This window comes from Podarcis pityusensis (assembly GCF_964106645.2).
Source record: "Podarcis pityusensis genome assembly, chromosome: 12".
Taxonomy (NCBI): domain Eukaryota; kingdom Metazoa; phylum Chordata; class Lepidosauria; order Squamata; family Lacertidae; genus Podarcis; species Podarcis pityusensis.
Genome location: NC_138037.1, coordinates 22,315,943 through 22,339,078, shown reverse-complemented (window position 1 = coordinate 22,339,078; position 23,136 = coordinate 22,315,943). Strand labels below are relative to the sequence as shown.

General features: G+C 42.0%; 1 protein-coding gene across 3 annotated transcripts in view; it reads left to right on the top strand.

Moving 5' to 3' along the window:
- The window catches only part of KIAA1217, a 370,991-nt gene that overhangs the window by 10,701 nt on the left and 337,154 nt on the right, over window positions 1–23,136 (top strand). For 2 of the 3 annotated variants that reach the window (XM_080974354.1, XM_080974365.1), the window contains exon 2: window positions 13,253–13,375. In XM_080974354.1, the coding sequence (XP_080830480.1) occupies window positions 13,253–13,375 (123 nt within the window). Of the gene's footprint in view, window positions 1–6,606; window positions 6,776–13,252; window positions 13,376–23,136 lie in introns of those variants that run through there. The other variant, XM_080974370.1, reaches the window with a different exon arrangement.

Below are 23,136 nucleotides of genomic sequence, written 5' to 3'. Positions count from 1 at the left end.
TGAAAAAAATTGCACTTGGCTGCTGTGTTTTAGGAGACCTGCCACACACACACACACACACACACACACACACACTCTCACACTCACACACTGGGTTACACGGACATTTTCTCTCTGGTAGGAAGTATTTGTGACTAAAGAGTACATATGCCCTTGCTGTATGTTACTCGGCTGAAAATCCCATATGTATTTCTGCTGTTGTTGATGGCGTTTAATTGAAATATTTGTCCTGTTAGGATTGTGGCTGTAACTTCAGGACAAAGTGGCAGGAAAAGATGTCTGCGTCAAATGTGGCATTGTGAGGTGTTAGGACAAACTGCCAAGGCTGTTTATGATGATGTCTGGATTTTGTGAACTCCCTCTTGACTGTCAAGTAGCGCGCTTGTCATCTGCCGAGTTGCTAAGGTCACCTCTAGATGTGAGAAGGGACAGTTCAATATCACACAAGATTGTGTGAAGCAGGAGGCGTAGTAATAGTAGGCTCAGGACCCCAGCATGCAAAAGATGTCCACCCAAGTAAAACCGTATTCGCCACCAGCAAGTTGACAGACTCTCTGAGCCACATTGGAGCTGACAGTGGAATTCAGAACCAATAATTCTTTTGTTGTACTTTTGTCTTCTGAGTCTGCTCTTGACCTCTGGTCAATCTCACCCCATTTCAGACTCTCCATGCCTGCCTACAGGATTGAAGAACCTAAGGTCTAGGCTGAATGTGGTCCTCTGCACCTTTCTGTCTGGCCCTTGGGAATGTCATCATGCCACACTTCCCCCAGGGAACACCCATTAGTGGTCCTGTTTTATGCCCTCTTCACATGCTTTTATTTTATGAAATGTGCTCTTGAATTGTGGTAGGCTTCAGCTGTGTATTTGTAGGAATCTCATGACTTTCGCATGGTTGCCAGTGTACAAAGAATCACATCCTTGGCTCTGCCCACTGTTGGCTTTGTGGCCACTGATAGGTTGCTCAGTAAGGAATGTGGCCCCTTGGGCTGGAATATTCCCCACCCCTGCTCCATTAACCTTCTTCTGGAAGCTATATTTCCAATAAGCAGCCCTCTGGCCCTCCCAGTTTTTCTCTCTTGCTCAGGGCCTATCTTCTGAGCTTCCCTGTCTCTCCTTCCGGCTGTAGCCTTTGCCCAGGAGGGGCTCCTGTGGGGCTTTTGTCTCTTCACAGCATGGTCCCTAAGGATTAAGTGGCTCAGAAGATGAACATAACAAGAAATGGCATCAATCTGGATGTAACAATAGAGGATCAGAGAGAAAGAGAGAGAGAGAGAGAGAGAGAGAGAGAGAGAGAAGTGGATTGATAAATCGAAGGAAGAAGTTATGTACTGTTAAATGAGAAAAGTGGATTTAATTGTTTTGTAAACTTGCAAGATAATTTTTACAGTGTTTTCCCTCCTGAAGAGTTAGTTTATGCTGTGGAAATCTGAAGAAGTCTGATCCAGTGCTATGAAACAATGATTTTCGCCACGTATTCTGTTTTATACAATACTATGAAGGTTTTGGCACATGTTGCAAAGGGTACTAGTTAAAGGGGAGTGTCTTATATTGTAGATGCTCATCCCTAAGAATCTGCAATAGAGGCGCTTTATTTGCTTCACTGTTTGCTGCCAAATGGCTATAGAATGGAGAGAAAGAATCTTGTTGTTTTTTGGTCTATTTACATGAAATCCTCTCTGGCTCAGGGAACTAATACTAGGATGCACATCTTAAACGGAACCATTTCAAAGAGATGCAGGCAGCATTAGAAAACTGCTTGTTCCTTTACATCGTTCTGATAAGACATTGGACAAAAATTATTAACTTTCATGGATGCATGCTTTAAATTGGCTATGATGATGACCCAGAACCACCATGGGTCTAAACTACTGAGCCTCTTGGGCTTGCTGACCAGAAGCTCGGCGGTTCGAATCCCCGCAGCGGAGTGAGTTCCCGTTGCTCTGTCCCAGCTCTTGCCAACCTAGCAGTTCGAAATTATGCCAGTGCAAGTAGATAAATAGGTACTGCTGTGGCGGGAAGATAAACTGCATTTCCGTGCACTCTGGTTTCCATCACGGTGTTCCATTGCGCCAGAAGCTGTTTAGTCATGCTGACCACACGATCCGGAAAGCTGTCTGTGGACAAACACCAGCTCTGTTGGCCTGGAAGCGAGATGAGTGCCGTAACCCCATAGTCGACTTTGACTGGACTTAACCATCCAGAGGTCCTTTACCTTTACCATGGGATATAGAGAGAAATTTGGGGAAAACGTGTTGCAGTCAAGCTGGGGGGTGGGTGGGGAGGGATGAAATGGTGTTGGGAATTATATTGAAGAGGGTGGAAACAGCAGGCAATTTTAATACCACTCTGTATCTGTTGTGCCCGTCTCTTAAATGAGGATCTGTGGATAAGTAATAGAAAAATACAGCTGAAATAGCAAGGAACTGGAGCATCATCCCATTGATGACTAAACCTTCTCCAACCTGGTGCCTCCCAGAAGTTTTGGACCACAACTCCTATGAGCCCCAGCCAGCATGCCTCTGCTTGCTGGAGCTGAAGGGAATCGTAGTCCAAAACATCTGGCTGTAACCATAAAGCAACTGAGGCATGCTCATTTAATCATCCAAAAATAATATTAAGAGCAGGGCACAAGAGATTTATAATTATAAATCACCATTATAAAACTATTAAAGGTCTCAACAGATTGGGATGGGAGAAAAATGGTTTCTCTCTGTATACGTAGAAGTAAGGAGGCATTCAATGAAAATGGTTTCTGGTAGTTGCAGGACAGATGAAGTCCTTCTGCATAATGATTTATTTGGGGACGTGTTATCAATTGAGTGTGTGTGTGTGTGTGTGTGTGTGTGTGTGTGTGTGTAGGGGCTATAACCAGTAACTGAACTGGGGATAAAAGTGGGTTTCAGAACCTGTTTAAAATGGGAGACTTGGATTAACATTTAGTTTCAATGTTTTCATTAATGCCATTCGAGTTGTTGTTGTTTAGTCGTTTAGTCATGTCCGACTCTTCGTGTCCCCATGGACCAGAGCACGCCAGGCACTCCTGTCTTCCATTGCCTCCCGCAGTTTGGTCAAACTCATGCTGGTAGCTTCGCGAACACTATCCAACCATCTCGTCCTCTGTCGTCCCCTTCTCCTTGTGCCCTCCATCTTTCCCAGCATCAGGGTCTTTTCCAGGGAGTCTTCTCTTCTCACGAGGTGGCCAAAGTATTGGAGCCTCAGCATCAGGATCTGTCCTTCCAGTGAGCACTCAGGGCTGATTTCCTTAAGAATGGAGAGGTTTGATCTTCTTGCAGTCCATGGGACTCTCAAGAGTCTCCTCCAGCACCATAATTCAAAAGCATCAATTCTTTGGCGATCAGCCTTCTTTATGGTCCAGCTTTCACTTCCGTACATCTCTACTGGGAAAACCATACAAAGGTTACTATACGGACCTTTGTTGGCAAGGTGATATTTCTACTTTTTAAGATGCTGTCTAGGTTTGTCATTTGCCATTCGAGAGAGGGTGGCAAATAGATGGATTTTCCCTCTGAGAGGGGAACAGTTTTGCAAGTAGAGGGAAAACAGTGGCAAGCCATCCCTGGATTCTTTTACCAAAGTTAAAAGGAGAGTAGTGCTGTGTCTTCAACAGCCCAATGTGACGTAACTTGCCTCTTCTCTCATCTGTCTTAATGACATTAGATCTCTAGGTAGCAGAGTAATTTACCTCCATCTAATGGATGGGGGTTTAGAGCCTGAAATGTATCAAGAGCCTTGGGTAATAGTCTAATCCAGATGTTTGTTGAACTACAGCGCCCATCATGCCTGATCATTGGCCATACTGGTTGTGACTAATAAGTTCAATAACATCTGGAGGACACTGTGTTGACAACCCCAATTAATGAGCCTCTTCTCCTTGTACCTAAATAATTCCCCTCTCTCATTCTGACAAAGCTGAAACATGTGTCACTTTTATGCTCCCTTGACATGCTCAAGCAGTTCTCATAAACCTTGGGGCTCCATGGGAAGAAGGAGCATGCTTCTTGTTCAGAGCAAATAACCCACCTTGGGTATCTTTAGTTAATAGCTAGTTCTGGAAATAGTAGAAACTCTGTATTGAAGCGAGTTGAGTGACTACAAATAAAACTCTTTGGAGTTGTCCTGTCCAAATGGCAGGGCTGTTGCATAATTTAGGACTAAAGTGAAGGATGGTAAGAATGGGTCTTTATTAATACCGGGGCATTTATTAATTGCTTTAGGAAATACTGTTATGGTATAGAGCGTCTAGATGTAAGAAGCTTCTACGTGCATTGTAAGATGTATCAGAGAGTGAATTCAGTAGCTACTTGAATGGCGTAAAAGCTTTTGACAGCATCCTGCACAAAGTAGAACACTTGCCTGAAGAAACATTTGAGTTATTGGACTGAAATAGAAGGTACAAAAAGCCATAGACCTTTCTTTTTAAAGGCTCATGGATACAACAGCATAAACTACTTTGCAGTTCTTGCATTTATGCTTCTGTTGTGATGCAATCCCTCTGACTTTTCCCTTGGTTTGCTTCACTTCACTTGCCAATTAGAGAAAAACTATTTAGGAGGCCTAACTACCAGAAGTTGTGATATAGCTGTCTGGAATGTAGTGCTTTCAATGTGCAGCATGCATTTGATCTTTCCAGACAAACTGCTTTTTACTTGGCAAATCCTTAGGAGAGAAAAATGCTTTTCAACTTTGTTGTATTATTACCTTTTGAGAAATAGCTATTGCATAGTACAGCAGCAGCTAATCTCAATGAAGGCAATTAAACTGCCCTTGTACTTTATGTGATAGCTTGCTGCACATAAATTTTAACACCTAAACTTTCATTTTCTTCCTTATTGGCACACAATATTTATTAACACAGAACTGAGTTGAAAGTGTGCTTAGTTCTTACACATGAGTCAGTTTGGTGTTGTGGTTAGAATGTCAGACTAGGACCTGGGAAATCAGGGTTCAAATCCTCACTTAGTCAGGAAGCTCACTGGGTGATCTTGGGCCAATCACTGCCTCTCAGCCTAACCTACTTCACTTGGTTAACTTAGATCCATTTGTTTTAATGTGTCTACTTTGACTAGAACTTAGTTGGATACAACCCACTTTCTTGCACAATGTCACATAGAAATTTCTTCGTGCTCTTGTGCTGCAGTTTACTGCCAGAACTTCTTCCACTAGTGCCTCTTGGCACCCAACCAACCATTAGCTGCGATTCCTGCATTGCAGGGTATTGGACTAGATTCCTTGCAACTCTGCAGGTCTATGATTCTATAGCCCTACATCTTTAAAACTGCATTGAAGTTCCCAGCTACGATGATTGATCAAAACGGAGTCAAAAATAGACATTTGTGTGTCACTGAAGAACATTTGTTTGAATCACTTTTAGGTTTTTAAAAGAAGTTGAGATGAGTAATGTCCTTAAGCAGACAAAATTTAGTAGGATTGTTGTGAATGGGAAAGGTCAAAAGGGAGCTGCGTTGCATTGTAAGTCTCACATTTGCTAATTACCTGGGGATTTCTGGTGACACTTAAAAGTCAGGGTGAGAAAATTAGGGAAGACATGGGTATGGTGAAGGGCCTGCAATGCTTTCACTGGCCTGCTTCACGTATCATGCTAAAAAACACTTTCCCCTGACCTTGGATTCGCAGCATTATTGGACTACAATCCAGGAGGGATGGGATTTGTAGATAAGAACATAAGAAGAGCCCTACTGGATTGGACCAGGGTTTAATCTAGTACACCATCCTCTTCTCAAAGTGACCAACCAGATGCTTATGGGAACACTGCAAGCTGGGCCTAAATGCAGCAGCACACTCTTCACTTGATTCCAACAACTGGTACACAGAGGCATGTGGCTTCCAGCAGTGGCAGGAGGACATAGCCGTCATGGCTAGTCGCCATAGATAGCTTTGTCCTTAATGACACTGGACTAGTTCACAAGTCACTGTAAAGCGCAGTTGAGCTTAACAACACATAGAGCTTCTGCACAGGGCTAAAATTTAAGGTGCCTTGCTGCTACCCTGCTTCTCGTGCTACTGCGTTGCTGTGAGCTAAGGCATGGTTTTTGCTTAGCGTTATGTCTGAGTCCTGGCTTGTGCTTTGTTTCCCCTAACAAGCTATTTCAATAAGCCAACAACCACCCTTTGGTTACAGCTTGTGGTGTCTTTGGACAGAAATGTCATTTTTTTTACTTAACTAAACTTGTATCGTCTGAATCCGACGATGTGAACTATGGTTGGTTTTAATCAAGTCAACTTCAAACCCTTGGTTATAAATCTGTCTTGTTTAAATAAATCGTAGTTAACATTAACCAGCTGTTTGGTCTTGGATGTCATGCTAAACTGTGGTCAGTTGAAAGTGGAACCCTCTGTTTAGGATCACACTGGAGAAGGAGAGGGGTCGTACAAGCCCAAGGTCTAGCGTGGCTTCTGAATGTTGTCACTGTTACCCTATGTAAGGGATATTGACAAATAGCACTGTTTCAAATACTCTGTACTCAGTTGTGGTATTTTTCACTGAGCAAAGGTCACAGCCATATGGCAATCTATGTATATAGTTCTGTGTTTGTTTTTTTCTACAGAGGCTTAATTTTGCAAATGCATGCTTGTTTCTTAACGTCCTCTTGGCGTCCTCTTCCATGGTTGGAGTCTGGCAGATTTCTTTGGAGATGCAGAAAGCAGAGAGATCCCCCCAGAAGTGTGTGTTGAGAGTCACAGGACAGTGTGAGCTGCCAAGGTAAAGAGTGTGAGGCTGCTGTCAGAGGAGGTAAGAGTTGTTTGAGTCATTTTCAAAACTCTGTGGTGCTTAAGCAGGTGAAACTCTAAGGGCCAAAAATCGTACTATATTAGAGTTTGGAGCTTACGATGTGCTTGGTATTAATTCACATAGTGTTACTTCACGCCACAAGATGCTACAGACCTGCTGAGGCTAATAACTAAGCCTAGGAGTGAGGTAGAGAAGCTCTGTGCCCAATCTTGCTATTATGATTTAACAAAGTTAGGTAAAGTTTCTATAAGTATTCAGTAAGTTACTCATAGTTCTTCTGCTTGGTTTTTACCCTCGACCACCAGGGTCCGTTACAATTTGCTTTGTTTCTGTTTAAACTGAAAAATAAATAAAACTTAATAGCTAATGAAAAGTGTATGGGGTTTTTAAAGGCAATTGTGTTAAATCCATGGCAAGCCAATTCCCTGAGCAGCATGACATATCTGACAATAATTCATGTAATAATAGGTGGTCAGTTGCATGCCAATCCTGTTTCCCCCCTGTCTTCTGGGAGTGTCTGGCAAGAGGGCTAAGTTGCATATGACAGGGAAGGAATATAAAGATAGCTTCTCAGTTGAACTTTTATAAAGTTTTTATATCGCCCTTCAATTCAGAATTTCTAGGCTGGCTTACAGAAAGAGCAAACATGGATTTATTTATTTTTCACATGATTCAGCTAAGCTTTATTTATGGTAATGCTTAAAACTAGCTCTGTGATATCCTTCAGCTCTTAAGAGAACAGATTATACATCTTAACTGGGCTTTTGTAGCAAGAGAAATTGGCTAAGGTTGGAATCCTAACCTCACTTACCTGGGAGTAAACCCCCATTTGAATACAGTAGGACTGACTTCTGAGTAGACATGGTTAGGATTGCACTGGGAGTGGTGAAAGGAAACTGCTGAGCAATTTTGCACCTTTTGCTGCAATATTGAGAATTCTTCTTTTCGGCAAAACCCTTGCCAAGAGATGTGGGTGGGGATTGCACTTTGCATCTTACAGGAAAGTGCCTTCTGATTGCCTCTTATAAGTAGCTGCTGCAGTCTGCAGCAACATGAGGAACCTAGAAAATGGGTTCCTTGGCAAATCCTTTGCCAAAAGCAGGGAAGGCGACCTGATTCTTTGGCAAAAACTGATCTGAGCACTGTTTTATAGCTAACATTTTACTGAATGCTTTCTGAAATGTCACCTTTTGCTGCAAAATACAAACCCCCATACATATTGGTGCTAGTATACATCCTAACAATGGGTTTGGGGCAAATCAGCCTCATGGTTATCTCTTTGCCTTTTCCGGTTGCTTTGTCTGTTGTTGCTGCCATCTAGGTGCCTTCCAGGACAAAACCTCAATCGTTTTGTCACTTTTAGTTTTATTAGTATTATTATTACAAAAAACACCTGTTCTTCCTGAGATGGAATAATAGAATCATAGATGTGTAAGGGACCCCTAGTGTCATCTAGTCCAACCCCCTGCAATGCAGGAATCCCAACTAGATCATACATGGCAGATGGCCATCCAACCTCTGCTTAAAAACCTCCAAGGAAGGAGAGCCCACCAGCTCTGTTCCATTGTCAAAAAGCTCTTTCTGCCAGAAGGTTCTTCCTGATGTTTAGTAGGAGATGTAGAAATGCACCCTAAAGGTAGCATTTGGGATGTTGCTGCTACTTCATAGTTCTTGCACTTGTATGTGCTGGTTTCAGTGGTCACCTAGAGGTTACTTGGAGCACATGTCTATTCAAAAGCAAGGCCCAGGGAGTTCAAATTAGACTTACTCCCAGGTAAGTATGGATGGGACTGAAGCCTTGACGATAAGGTTGGGTCTACTGTGGGAGAGGGACCTGTGGCCCTCCAGATGTTGCTGAACTACAACTCCCATCATCCCCAGCCAACATGCCCAATGGCCAGGGATTAAGGGAGTTCTGGTCCAGCCACCTCTGAAGGGCCGCAAGTTCCCTACTCCTGCATCCAGTGGAGTTGATTAAGGAATTCCTAATGACTTTTATTGCCTTCCCCAAATCTTCCTCCTATTACACCCCCAAGACTCTAGTGTCAGCACTATGCTGTCTTAGCTGCTTTCTAAATAGCAATTTGTACATCACCTTTGGATATGTGTGTGGAAGATGTCAAACAAACCAACAAACCGTTCCCTTTCCCTAGAGCTCAGGCAGAGGAGAATCAGAGTACTGTAGTTCTTAAGAGTGTTAGATTACAGCCAGTGGGGCCCAGACTAAAATCTGCAGCATTAATGAAACTGGTTGACCTTGGCTAGTCCCTATCACTCCATCTACAAAGCAGAACCATGAATGCCACCGGGGGCCCTGTAGAGAGGGAAGCGTTGGATATAAATGTGGTTAATGATGATAGCTGGGTGTAACTCCTAACCCAGCCTAACCCACTCCTAGCCCATGATACAAACACTCCTTTGTGTGTATTTATCATGACATTCTACTCAAGATGCAAAGTTTGGCTTTTATTAGTAAACATGTAGCTTTCCTGCTTGTGTTTATTGCCCAATGCTATAGGATCAGTGCTGTTTTCCACATGCAAAGGTTACTGGGGTGAGTTCTGCCGCTGTCTACGAGCACAAATAAAGCCTATAAAAACATTGCTGGCAACATTTTTGGACCAAATCTCAATCAATCCATCAATCTCTCCCTGCCCCCTTTGGGTTGGTGGTGGGAAGTTTTTGCGTCAATATTTTATGTGTTTGCCTGATGTACTTAAAAATTCTGAGGGGATATTTGTCAAGGGCATTAAATAAGGTTAAGCTTGATTGAGTGTATATCAGATGTACGAGTGTGATGCTGTAAAATATTAAAGCACAGCTGCATTTTATCTTTTTCTCCCTCATTGGTTTTGATAACTTCTATATTAAGTAGGAATAATCCTGAATGAAATATTTGATGCATATCTCATCAGAATGGAAAAGTAGATCATAAGGTTGTTTTAAAACTTTTGCAGCAACTTAATTTCTATAAACAAGCAGGAAAGATAAAAAATTAATTACTTGATGAAGATGAGTTGTGGGCTTTTTAAACCCTCCTCCTCTTGACTATGATGATGATTATTGAAGGGATACATTGAGGAATGCAAGGGAGGTAGCATTTAAAATACAGTCATACCTCGGGTTGAATGTGCTTTGGGTTGAGCGCTTCCGAGTTGCGCTCTGCGGCAACCCGGAAGTAATGGAGTGCGTTACTTCCGGGTTTCGCCACTCACGCATGCGCAGACGCTCAAAATGACATTACGCGCATGCGTGAAAGCGGCAAAATGCGACCCGCGTAGACGCGCCGTCGTGACTTATGTTGCGTTCAGGATGTGAACAGGGCTCTGGAACAGATCCTGTTTGCATCCCGAGGTACCACTGTAATGAAAGGGAATAGCTATTACAGAACCAGTATGCAATGGAGGGGCATGTCTTTAGCTACACCTGCACCATAGATAAATCCATTATGACTGTCAAGGCAAAGACTCATGGGAACTGTAGTTTAAGGGTGTTTGGAATTGTAGCTTTCTGAGGATCTACTGTCAGCATCCTTAACAAGCTAGATTTGACAGAATTCTTTGTGTGTATGTCTGTGTGTGTGTAGAGTCATGACTGTTAAGGTGTTATAAGAGTGCCCTAAATGTGTTGTGTGGATGTAACCTTAACCAGGTGCAATCCTGCAGTCTTGCTCCTGATCTCTTAAACATGACTGAATGCAGACATAGCATAATCTGATCTAGTTCCTTCCTAGTTCGTTTAGCTACTCCTGCGATGGGAGGAAAGACGTGGGCTGATAAGTTATTACATGTGAATGCAGTCATTGTAGACCCTGCTCCCAGTAGGTAGACTAATGGTGTGACTTGGTAAACGCCAGCTCATATATGTATTCTTGGAGCTCTTATCTCAAAGAGACATGGAAAATTCTGAGAGCTGTTTTAGACATTGCAAAGGAGCAGCAAGAGAGGAGGCTTCAATGGCTGAGAAAATCTGAAGAGACTCTGCGACTCAGAGAATTTCCTCTGCGTTGTATGTTATCTATGTCCGGGTAACTGAGAATTCCTTGGAGGCTACAAAATATTGCTTTGCCATTTCTCATCTTCTGCATTTTGAGATTAAAGGTCTTCATAAATCCCAATGTATCCATCTTAAAAGTTGGATACGCTTAATTAAATGCATAATATCCTGCTTTAAAGTTCAAACCAAGTTCATTGTTCTTGCGCAAACCTTGTATCTAAAATGAGGAGTATTAGGAATAGAAATGTGCCGGGTTAGTGTTCTAGCAGAATCTCAAATGTTGTGTTTTCACTTTGCCAGATTAATCAGTGATACCGATGGGCTGCGCTAGTTGCCTCTCTCTCTCTCTCTCTCTCTCTCTCTCTCTCTCTCTCTCTCTGTGTGTGTGTGTAAAAACTAAGTATATTCATTCTTTGAACTTTTGACATACTGGAAGCAGAACATCAAGGGCACATGGTTTCATTTAGCATGCATCAGGAGATTTCCAAGAGTAGTATACAACTCAGATCATAAGCAGCTGTTTGCTAATATGACCACAGATAACCTTTCACCTTGGGGAGGAAACTGATATAAATGTCCACCTGTAAGGAATGTGCATTTCACAAGGACTACAGATAATCTTTTTCAGTTTTAATGTGCTAACTACTGGAAAGGAATGCTGCTGACATGGGGAATGTAGTACGACTTCCTTTTTATGTTAACTTTATGTCAAGCACTTTTAAACATGGCCCTTTGCCCATTATCCATCATGTAACGCTGCCTATGGAGCCTCAGATCAATTTATCTTTTAATCTTCAGTTCCCCTTTGACTCGGGCACTTTTGTCTCCATTCCTTTCTACTCCCTGCAAGCATCTGTAAGTTTCTAACATCACATTTGGTTAATATCACTTTATGGTTGCATTAGCAGGATGATAAGCCAAGAACCCTGAGTTCATAAAGCACACCATTCACATAGCCCGACCTGCTTTCTCCTTTATGCGAGTGGATAAACAAAGCCAGGCAGCCAATAGCTTAGTGATGCATCTGGACTAGAGGTTATTGTTTGTTTGTTTGTTTGTTTGTTTGTCTGTTTGTTTCTAACAAGCCAGGACCACAAGCAGCCTTGAAACAAGGTTTATCGTTGGTGTATGAGTATTAGCTTGTTAAATGCCATGAGTCCCCTTCCTGTGTGGTTTACCTGCTTGGGTAAACCCCCCCCCCCAATAAAATGGTCTGTGATTGATTAACTTCAGTGGCTCCATGATATGGAGAGGGCACAGTGGTAAAAACACTGAAAGTCAATATATTAAGAGATGCCCTCTAATATTGATTGGCATCTGCCTCAAAATACTTATAGTGTAAGGTGCTCTATAATTATAACCTATAATTTTTCAAGTGGAGAAGTACAGTTTAGGCAAGAGGTGAGGAACCTATTCTCCAGATATTGTTAGACAACAGTTCCCTTCATCCCTGACCCTTGACCAATGCTGGCTTGAGCTGATGGGATTTGGAGTTCAACAACATCTGGAGGGCCTCAGATTTCCCATTCTTCTGTAAACAATCCCTAAAATGTTGACTTCGTACTTTCATTTTTTTCTCTTGAGTGAAGCTGTGAATGACCAGGAGACCAGCTTGATCATTCAGCCTTGTCAATAGGCACATTCACAGAATGCTTCTTGTGTGTGTTCAAAATTTATTGTTTGTTGTGTAGAGAGATGTTGTTGAATTTTACTATCTTGGTTTGTTCTGTTCCAGAGGGTAATAAATACTTCCATATATATTATTTTAAATGTGAACATATAACCATCACATTTACTTTGAAGCTTGTTGATGATCCTTACAAACCATTCTTTATTCATCTGTGTCTCTATAGAAGAAGTATTCTTTCAGTTTCTAGCTCTAGTCAGTAACTACATCTTGGCAGTTTAATGAGACAGGTTTTTCCATGTAATCCAATGCTATAACAAGAAAGCGCGCTGAAATATAATAACCGATTATCACCTCCATGTGTTTGCAGCACCTATTTCCTGTTGTTGAATTGAAAGCTAAACTAGCTAAGAAGTGTATTAAGAAGAATAGGATCTGGAAATTTGGATGTGAAATAATATCCTAATTCTGCTGATGCTCTCAGTAATTACACCATATTTTTCTCCTACAGTTCCCTAAGTGGTGGAATACTGTGATTTTAATTGATGCTTTGGCAAGAAACCTGAATAGTTTCTAAGTATAGTTTCAAGTGATATTTTTTTTTTGGTTCTATGTCTACTTTTTAATTTTGAGGTGATTCTGGTGGTTTAAATTGAGTGGTATTTTGATTTTACAGCCCGCCCCCCATGCAAGTGAGAAAACATGTGCCCCTTGTTTTGTGTGTAATGCAAGAACTTGGCTTTCTTATAGGTCACTTGCATAATTTTTGAAATGGAACAATCTGACAACTGTAATTGGAATGACCTATTACAAAAGAACCATTATACACATTGACTCACTTTCCCCTGTTTTAGGTCTCCCAAAATCGCAGCTAGCACGATGCTACTCTCTTGCGATGCCCCATCATGCATCATGTCTTGATGTCAGAGTTACCAGGCAACCTGGGTGGAGTGCAGAGTTCCCTTATGGGAAGTTAGGTAAGTGTGAACATGTGCATGAAAAATATAATTAACCAAATCTTTTGGAAGGCTAGTGATCTTCATTTGGGCTGTTATGGAAAAGTGGATCTTTGCTGGAATAGACACAATGAATACAAAGTGTTTGGGGCTTTCTACCTCTTTAGGTGGGATGTGGGTGGCGCTGTGGTCTAAACCACTGAGCCTCTTGGGCTTGCCGATCGGAAGGTCGGCGGTTCGAATCCCCACGGCGGGGTGAGCTCCCGTTGCTTGGTCCCAGCTCCTGCCAACCTAGCAGTTTGAAAGCACGCCCAAAAAGTGCAAGTAGATAAATAGGTACCACTCTGGTGGGAAAGTAAATGGCGTTTCCGTGTGCTGTTCTGGTTTTGGTGTTCCATTGCGCCAAAAGTGGCTTAGTCATGCTAGCCACATGACCCGGAAAAACTGTCTGCAGACAAACGCCGGCTCCCTCGGCCTGTGAAGCGAGATGAGTGCTGCAACCCCAGAGTCGTCTGCGACCGGACTTAACTGTCAGGGGTCCTTTACCGTTTACCTTTTACCTCTTCAGGCAGGTAGGAGTTCCAGTTGCATTGGTATCATTTTGTTGGAGTCTTGACAGGACTATAAGGTCTCTGCTGATGCTGTGTTGCATCTTTTGTACTTGCTGTTTGGTGATGTAGTGCTAAATCAGAAGCGCAAGATGTGTCCCGAAAAGACTGAGCTTCAGAAAGGTGCAGACTGATCAATTGTGACAATGCAAAACTGACGTCTTAGATTGGATGCGAGCAGCTAGGCCTTCCCTGGCTTAAGATCAGTGCAGGCCAAGGATACTGTGCCATGTTTTCTTCACTGTCAGAGTGAGTCTCAAACAGAGTCTTTTGAGAAACTAAGCAGAAAAAAGGAATTTTACTTTTTAAAGCTTCTGACTAAAATAACCCTCCATACCAGACAATTGGAAGGTAACCACTGTAATGCCGACGGGAAAAAAAACATTGGAACAATGCAGGAAATTACAAGCCTGTTGGCCTGAACAGTCTTTGGTAAATTGGTAGAAAGTATTGCTTCAATTTTAGAATTGTTAAACATGAGAAGAGCAAGCATTTTTGAGAACGAATTGACATTACTCTGCAAAGAGGAAGTCCTCTATAATAATGTTTTCAGAATTGCTTGAGACTGCCAGTAAACATGTATGTTGGTTATATACTTGGGACTCAAAAACTTTTGACAAAAAGCTGGTGCCGAGCTATTTTTATTCTAAACATCTGTATGTTTTAAATGAATCTTTATATATATTTAAAGTGCCTTCCATATTAATTTTTTTAAATTCTTTGTTTCCACCCCTTTGTTTTTAGCTGTTCTTTTATCTGTAAGGTGCCTCGAGTCCCTGTTAGGGAAGGCAGCATATAATAATAATCCTTCATGTGTTGTCCACGTGAATGGGCTTCATGCATTGGAGAGCTGGCAGGGCCGTGCTTCTGCCCCTGCCATTGCATAGCTTTCTGCCCCTCAGCCTCTGTGTGTTGAGCCGGGGGAAGTTCCACAGCTCAGTGGTAGAACTTAGAATTTGCATGCAGATGGTCCTAAATTCAATCCCTGGCATCTCCAGGTAAGGCTGGAAAAAAATCCTCCTTTTTGAAACCCTATAGGGCCACTGCCAGTTATTCCTGAGCTACGTGAACCAGCGGTCTGACTTTGTGTAAGGTAGCTTCCCTAAGATGCAAGGAAAGAAAAGCCTAATTACGTAGGTTTCACATGATCTGGAATCTGAATGTTTTAGCTGTTCTGGGATCAGCTGGTAATTTACTAAAGAACAGGAAATGAAATGTAGGCGTAGGTGGACAGTTTCTGTAACAAAGAGAAGAAGAAGTGAGCAATTTTTAGATATTTGGTTAGTAAACAGATTCAAATTAGAACTGGCTCCTAACTAGTAGCCAGTTGTCGTGATTGTTGTAGAATGAAATATTCTGTCTTCGTGCACGTCCTTTATCTGAAGGAAAGCGAGGAAGAGACTTAAGCTTGCCATGACATATACTGAGCTGCATTTTGCCATCTTAAGATGGCAAAGGTCAGGCTGAATGGTGCTGTGTGTGGGATGTGCATACTTAGCCCCCTCCTCTAGCCATCTGCAATGTTCATCATGCAACTACATGCCCAGATAAATGGATCCAGTATCTTGTGCCTCCTGCCAACCTAGCAGTTCAAAAGCACGTCAAAGTGCAAGTAGATAAATAGGTACCGCTCCAGCGGGAAGGTAAACGGCGTTTCCGTGCGCTGCTCTGGTTCGCCAGAAGCGGCTTAGTCATGCTGGCCACATGACCCGGAAGCTGTCTGCGGACAAATGCCGGGTCCCTCGGCCTATAGAGTGAGATGAGCGCACAACCCCAGAGTCGGTCACGACTGGACCTAATGGTCAGGGGTACCTTTACCTTTACCTTTATTTTGTGCCTAAATAATTATGGGCCCTAGAGTAATGGACAAATGAGGAGGAAAAGTATTGCCCTCTATTCTTTAACTGCTTCCAAGAGACAAGAGAGTGGTGATGATACACCACCACAGTGCTCTTGTAACTTTCAAGGAATTTCAGGATCTCTTGTTTTGCATCATGCTGGATGTCAGGGAACTGCCATCGGAACAGGGAAGGGAGGTAGAGGGGCCGTTGGGATCCAGGGATCCTCCAAAAGTCTTGCAAAGCAGTTCCTCTTCCTGCGGTGGGGAAAGCCACACCTCCAGTGAGGAAGAGGGAAAGGGATCAGGGGATGCTTCTGGGAGCCCCAGCACCACTCCTGGTCAAGCCAGCCAGGAGGGAAACACGCCTCTTCTGTTGCCCACCTTGCGCAGAGGGTTAAAGCGCAAAGAAGGAAGAAAAAGGCTGGGGGTGACGAAGTTCTTATGTTGGGGACAAAACCGGAAAAAGCCACTCCCGGATTCTGCTAGCGATTGAGGCAGACATGAACTTTGGGGTTCTGCACTGTAAATAGTTTTTTGCACCAAATAAAACCTGTACAAGAGCAACCACCCCTGCCATCTGACACTACCTATTTTGCTTTTTTGTCTCAGCAGTTCTGTGTTCTTGACATTTCTGCCTAAATTTTGCTCTTGGAACCATACTCTCAAGCATATCTTTACTGACCAACTCATTCAGGTTACTGAATGATAGTTGAAGCATCTTTCTACAAGATTAAAAAAGCTGTTACTTAGGCTACTTTAGGCAGACAGCAAAGACCATATAATGGTAAACCATAGTTTAGTTTTACATCTACAGAGATCAAGCTTGTGTGCTCCCTTCTCCTCCTCTGGTGCAGCCACATGGAGAAGATTGAAAGCATTTGGGTCGTTCCCCCCCCCCCCCCCACTATTCATGGTTTCTTGATATTACTGAACCTTGACAAAGTGTGGTTTATTGAAACAGGCTGACATCAAATCGTAGTCCAGAATCTTGACTTGTTAAAATAAACTATGGTTAACACCAGCCTTACTTCCCAATTCAAACATAGCTGAGAATGGAAGTGGCCAATTCCAGTCATCTTGACTGCCAGACTGGAAGGAGAGAGGGGAGTGTATGGGTCCATATACTAAACATAAACCCTTAATTCTGTTTTAGCATTATAGACAGAATCAGTGACAAGAGGAAATCTAACAAAAATGCTGAATAGTGGGTGCATCTGTGTGCAGTTTTCCTCAGAAAATGAGAAATGAAAACAGCTAGTCCATCAAAACAATGTGAACACTATGCTATTTGGGTTTCCTCCTCATTGCCCTCTACCTCCCCATTTCATTGAAACAGTAACTTCATTGAAATTGACACTTGGGCATACAAAGAATTCATAGTGAATGAAGAACAGCGGCTAAATGTTCCTTAAATAGGCTCCAGCACACAGGGGTGAAATTCTTGCTGTATTCCATCTTGCTTCTTCTTTGATCACAAACTTGCCAAAGCAATGCTGGTTGAGTGTGCAAACAAGCCATATATAATGTTCCAGAAAATTTTTATTGCTGATGGATACTGGCCATGGTGGCAAGGGCTGACGAAAGTCATAGTCCAAAACATCTGGAGAATACCACATTATTTCCATCAATAATCTTTCAAAGTGAAGGTTAAATCTCTGGTTCCTTGATCTTTGATGCAGTGCTGTCTGATAAAAGTATCAACCTGGTACCTCGTAAGCCAAGTGGTGAGTCCAATAATTTGGAATTGGTTTCTCCACATCCCTCTTGGAATGGATTCGATGTGTTTATAATAATCTCTGAGCCTATATACATTATTCTGGAGAAATGATGTTTCGTTTATTTGTCTTATCTTTTGTGTGAAATTCCGGGTAGCCCTATATGGGTATCAACGGGGAAATTCTTGGCATCGTTTGCTTCCTTTCTAGGTTTCCTCTTTCATCTCAGTTCTTATGTTTGTACTAGTCGCTGCAGTTGCCTTCATCAGGTCTTCCATCTGTGCTCCATTGTTGTGCTCCACTGTCCGGTACCATTCCACCCTTGTTATGCTTGGGTCACAGATCACTTCCTTCCCCCACAGCTTGTGAGAGGTGTTCAAGTTTTTTTAGTTCAGCCTGTTTGTTCCAAGTATGGGGGATTATTTGTGGCAGTCCCAGTTCATCTGCTGTGGAGGCTTTGGGGACTGTTTCCTGGATTCTGTGTTGATGTCCTATTGGCGCCCAGGCTCTGACTCTTCACTTGATATACTAATGTTTTTACAGTGGTACCTTGGTTCCCAAACACAATCCATTCTGGAAGTCCATTCGACTTCCAAAACATTCACAAACCAGGGCGTGGCTTCTGATTGGCTGATTGGCTCCGGAAACAATGCCGACAGCCGAAACGGACGTTCAGCTTCCAAAAAATGTTCGCAAACCATAACACTTACTTCTGGGTTTGTGGTGTTTGAGGGCCAATTTGTTTGGGAGTCAAGCTGTTTGGGAAGCAAGGTACCATTGTATTTGTTTGTTTCTTTTAATCTACATGTGTAGATTGCCTTGGGATTTCCTTGATGAAAGGCAGGTTAAAAATTATATCTATGAATAAAAAAGGTACTAAATTGAGATATATATTATTTGAGAAGCCATCTGTCAACCCAAATGAAAAGGTTAATTCCTCCCCTTCCCTTCTTGTTGTTTTTAGGGACAGGAGAAAAAAAATCTTCTTTTATACCTGGGTGGTGCCCATTTCTTCCTGTGGTTGTAGTTTTCCATCAATCAGTTAGCAGCCGTCACTCTGTGGCAAACAGTCCTCCATCAGCTAACAAACTTCTAGACACTTTGAGGCAGTCAATGATTGCTTTATTGCTTTCTATCCTCCTATTCCCAGCCTCTAGCAGTTTAAAGAAGTTTAAATAAATCTATTTTGGGATGGGGGAAAGAGACCTCTTCCTTCATCTGTGCTAACTCAAGTTGTCATCCTGGACATAGGAGCAAAGTTCTAAGATATTAAACAAAGAAAACTGTTTTGAGACTGTCAGATTTAATTTTCCTAATCCCTAACAGTTATAGTGACAATCTCTTGTATTGCTCAGGATTTTGCCTTCCCTGGTACCATGATGAAAGCATCGCCAAATAAAAAACAAACAAACGGTTTTGGAGAGAGATGCTGAATGGAAACAAAATAAATACATAAAAACTAGGAAGTCTAGGAAAATTAAATTGTAGCATACGGTGCTGGTGTATTAAATTTCATGGAAGCAGTTGCTTGATATGCCTTTGAAATACAATTTCATTGATTCGGAAGCTCTTAGAATATTTAATACCAGCCTTTTGGTACATGTAAAAAACCCCCAACTCCTTCTTAGTATTGAATCAACAAAAGAGGTGTTCACACATGACATTCAATGAGTGTGCAACCTGTGTGCACAAATAGTTAAGCTGTAAACTTGCACAGTTATTCACATGTAACGCTCAGTGGGCAAACAATCTGGGTACCCAGTAGTTGTTCAAAGCCGGTGTACAGTCTTTCACACAGACACATGCACATGGTTAGAGACAGCTTGTACATGGGTTCAGGGTAACATGTAAATAAGCCTAAATGGTCCAATGAAACTGATTTAGTGAGCTTTTGCTTCCTTCAAACCTTATGCTGCAGTTAAAAGGAGGAATCCTAACCAGAGCCATGTTCAAACATTTTGGGAAAAGATGGTTTAGTATTGGGGAAGGACCCCCTTTTCTCACCACCACCCCCTTTTGAGACATGCCTGTGCTGTGCTATATAGCACTACAGCAGGGTGGGGAATCACTGGCCCTCCAGATGTTCTTGGATTCAAATATCAATCAGCCAGCATGGCCAGTTGTCAAGGATGTGGGTGTTGTAGGCCAGCAACATTTGGATGTGCAACATCTGGATTCTTAGCTCTGCTAGAAGGTTCATGTTTGGAATACTTTTATTGCTATATAGCTGGGTGGTGGTTTAGTTTCGTAGAGTGCAGAAGGAAAACATTTTTCTTCTTCTTGAAGCAGTTTTAGTGGATTTTTTTTAAAAAACCTCCACCCAAATTCTCACAGTTTTCCAGAACAGCTACTGTAAGCTCTTCAGGGTTTGAGCAAGTCAGTCTGTTTTCACCCCATTCTGTACATACGGCACATCTTTGCGAGGTTGGTGATTGGTGGTTGCAGATTTTATTTTGCACACCCATATAATTAGGGAGTCCCACAAGAATGTAGAAATTATTTGGATGATCCTTCTTTGCTTCCATATCAATAGGCTCTTGATACCAAACTTCATTGTCGGAGGAAATGACTGTTTAGGGGCTGATACAGAAAACCATTTGGAAAGGTAGTCCATTCCTATGCTCTTGTTTCAATATGAAAAGACAACATCTTCCCTGAATTGGACTCCTGTTTCATTTAAAAAACTTCATTATTTGTAAACTATTTTTTACACCCCGTACCTATATAGCACAGTATAAAAGTGGATGGTAACAAAAATTAATATATAAGCAGACAACAAAATCTGCAGCGCAGAAAATAAAATTAATGTGAGGCATGTAAACAAAGCAAGCTATAGACCAGTGATAAATAAGGCATGGGAGTAAACTACATAGCTAAGTCAGGGACTGAAATTACAGCTAAGTCAGGGGCTGCTGAACTATCAAGATCCCTTAGTTAATAGTCTGCAAGTAAGTAGAAATGATTTTTAAAAGCATATAGAAGGATATTTATTGCTGCCCTTGAAAGAGTCCAGATTCAGTGCAATTAGTCTAAACAATATTAGAAATGTACATCACCTTTTTATGAAGTGCTTGCTGGACTATGTCCTATTTGGGAGGTCTGTGTTTATTGCAAGGTAATGAAAGCAGCGCCAAAATCAAGTTTTTTCCTTTTCAGCATTCTGTTACATTAAAAATAAATACATAGGTTAATATTTTAAAAGGGCATTGAATCAAGGTAATAAATCACCTTTGCTTATTCAGTAAACTCTCTCCCTGAACCGTTTGGTTCAAAAATTTGACTCCAGGAAATACTTGAGAATGTTTGTCTGACTTCAGAACCATTAGGCATGATTTCTGGTTGCTAGATGCATTTGTAGAATGTGTTTAACTTGCTGTTGTCCAGAACAATCCCAGTTTAATTGGGCTCAGTACAAGGCTAGTCCATGGAGTTGTCCTTTGCAAATGGAATAACCAAAACTGGTGCAAAGTGAAAGCTGAAGTTAATTAGCCATGCAAATCTGAAGCTTGTGTGTTTGCTTGCTGGGAGTGGTCTGCCTTATTTTTCTTGCAGCCAGTGTGGTGTACTGGTTAAAGTATTGGACTAGGACCTTGGAGACCAGGGCTCAAATCACCACTTGCATGAAGCTCACTGGGTGACCTGGGGTCAGTCACTGCCTCTAAGCCTAACCTACCTCACAAGATTGTTGTGGGGCTTAAACGAGGGAGAGAACAATGTACACTACCTTCAGCTCCACAGAGAAGAAGGTGGGATATATGAAGAGAAGCAACAGTACTGCTCTATTCTGCCTTGGTCAAACCATACTTGGAGTCCTGTGTCCAGTTCTGGGCACCACAATTTAAAAGGGATATTGACAAGCTGGAATGTGTGCAGAGAAGGGTGACCAAGATGATCAGGGGACTGGAAACCAGGAATGGTTGAGGGGCTTGGGTATGTTTAGCCTGGAAAAGAGGAGTCTGGGAAGATACATGATAGCCTTCTTCAACTATCTAAAGGGCTGTCACGTGGGAAATGGAGCAAGCTTGTTTTCTCCTGTTCGTGGGTAAGACCCAAACCAATGGATTTAAGTTACAAGAAAGGAGATTCCAACTAAACTCTAGGGTGAACTCCCCATCTCATATACTTTAAGGCAACGGTGGGGGAACCTCAGTCCCAGAGGCCAAATGTGGACCTCCATGCCCCATGTAGCCCTTGGGGTTCTGTCCAGTTTACACCCACCACCAGTGCCCACACTCATACCGTCTTTGAGTGTGTTTGCCTGGTTTTTGCCTCTGAGTGGCATGTGGCCCTCAGAAGGTTGTCCAGATGGGAAAGTGGCCCCTGGCCTTAAAAAGGTCCCTTTGCCTTGCTTTAAAGCCTGACGAGTTCTATTATCCTGCAAAGTGGTGAGGAAGGTTTCCCCACACGTTGAGTACAGATGTTTGTTGAGATTATTGCCTTGCCTTTATCTGCTAATTCCAACTATAAAAGCTGTTGCTTGTCCTTGCAGAATAAGAGTATTTTTCTTCATTATAATGAGATGTTATGTTCTATCCTATTCTGGACGTCACATCTTCTGCACTTAATTCTAATTCTCTCTGTCACGTCTCTGTTGTGTATACTAACATCTATAACCATAAAATGTAATTTATCTGCAAGATATGGCTAATATTGTGAGAGCAATTCTGGAGTGAAATGATTCTTATTTAGGCTGGTGAAAGATTTGGATGGTTTCTCTTCAAATTAAAGGATAGGTCATGTTCAGAAATAAATTAAATATTAAACGGAGGAATTACATTGGAGCAGTGCCCAGATTCTAAAACCAGGCTGCCAATAAGCCTATAACCTCTCCTTCTCTTCAGCAAGTTTTAATTCAAATCATACAGTGGAGATATAAAGGGGTAATAGTAGTCACTCAGGATCAAGAGTCCAATTTTCTCCAGCTCCCCATAAGAAATATACAAGCCCTGGTGTTGCGTAGCAACAGGTTAATGTATGGCACTATTTGCACTTAACAATGTTTCCTGCTTTGGGAAGAATTAGGCTGCTGATGGGACTGGTACAAGGGAAAATGATGTCCCTTTGCATGCATTTTGCTGTTTTCTATTCAGTCCACAATGAGAGTAAGTGAAGGTCGTCTGCTCAACTTGTTCAAAGTCACAAAATGAAGCATTGGTTTCTTTCCAGTTTCTGCTGGTTAGGTGCCCATGTTACTTTACTTTCCCAATAAAGACTGACCCCTTTTGGGGACACACTCCATGCTTTTCATAGGTGTAAATTAGGAGACTTCAGTGACTACAGTGGGCTGTGGGAGAAGCCATTCTGCCATCGCTGTATGGAGTGAGTCTGTTGACACTAAAATAGGTTGGAAAGGGAAGAATGAGCATTCATTAGTCCTGCAAACCTTCAGAGCTGTCATCTAGATGTTCCTGAATTCCATGACTAATGGATAATATTTTATATTGGAGATACTTAGAGAGAGCATAACATGTATTTCACTCCCATACTTAAAACAAAGACTGGCTACAGTCATATACACAGTGGTGAGAGTGTAAGCGCTTTAGTTGAGATTCTATATGACTCTCAGAATCCCTTCCAACTCTACAATTCTATTATTCTAAATAATAATAATAATAATAA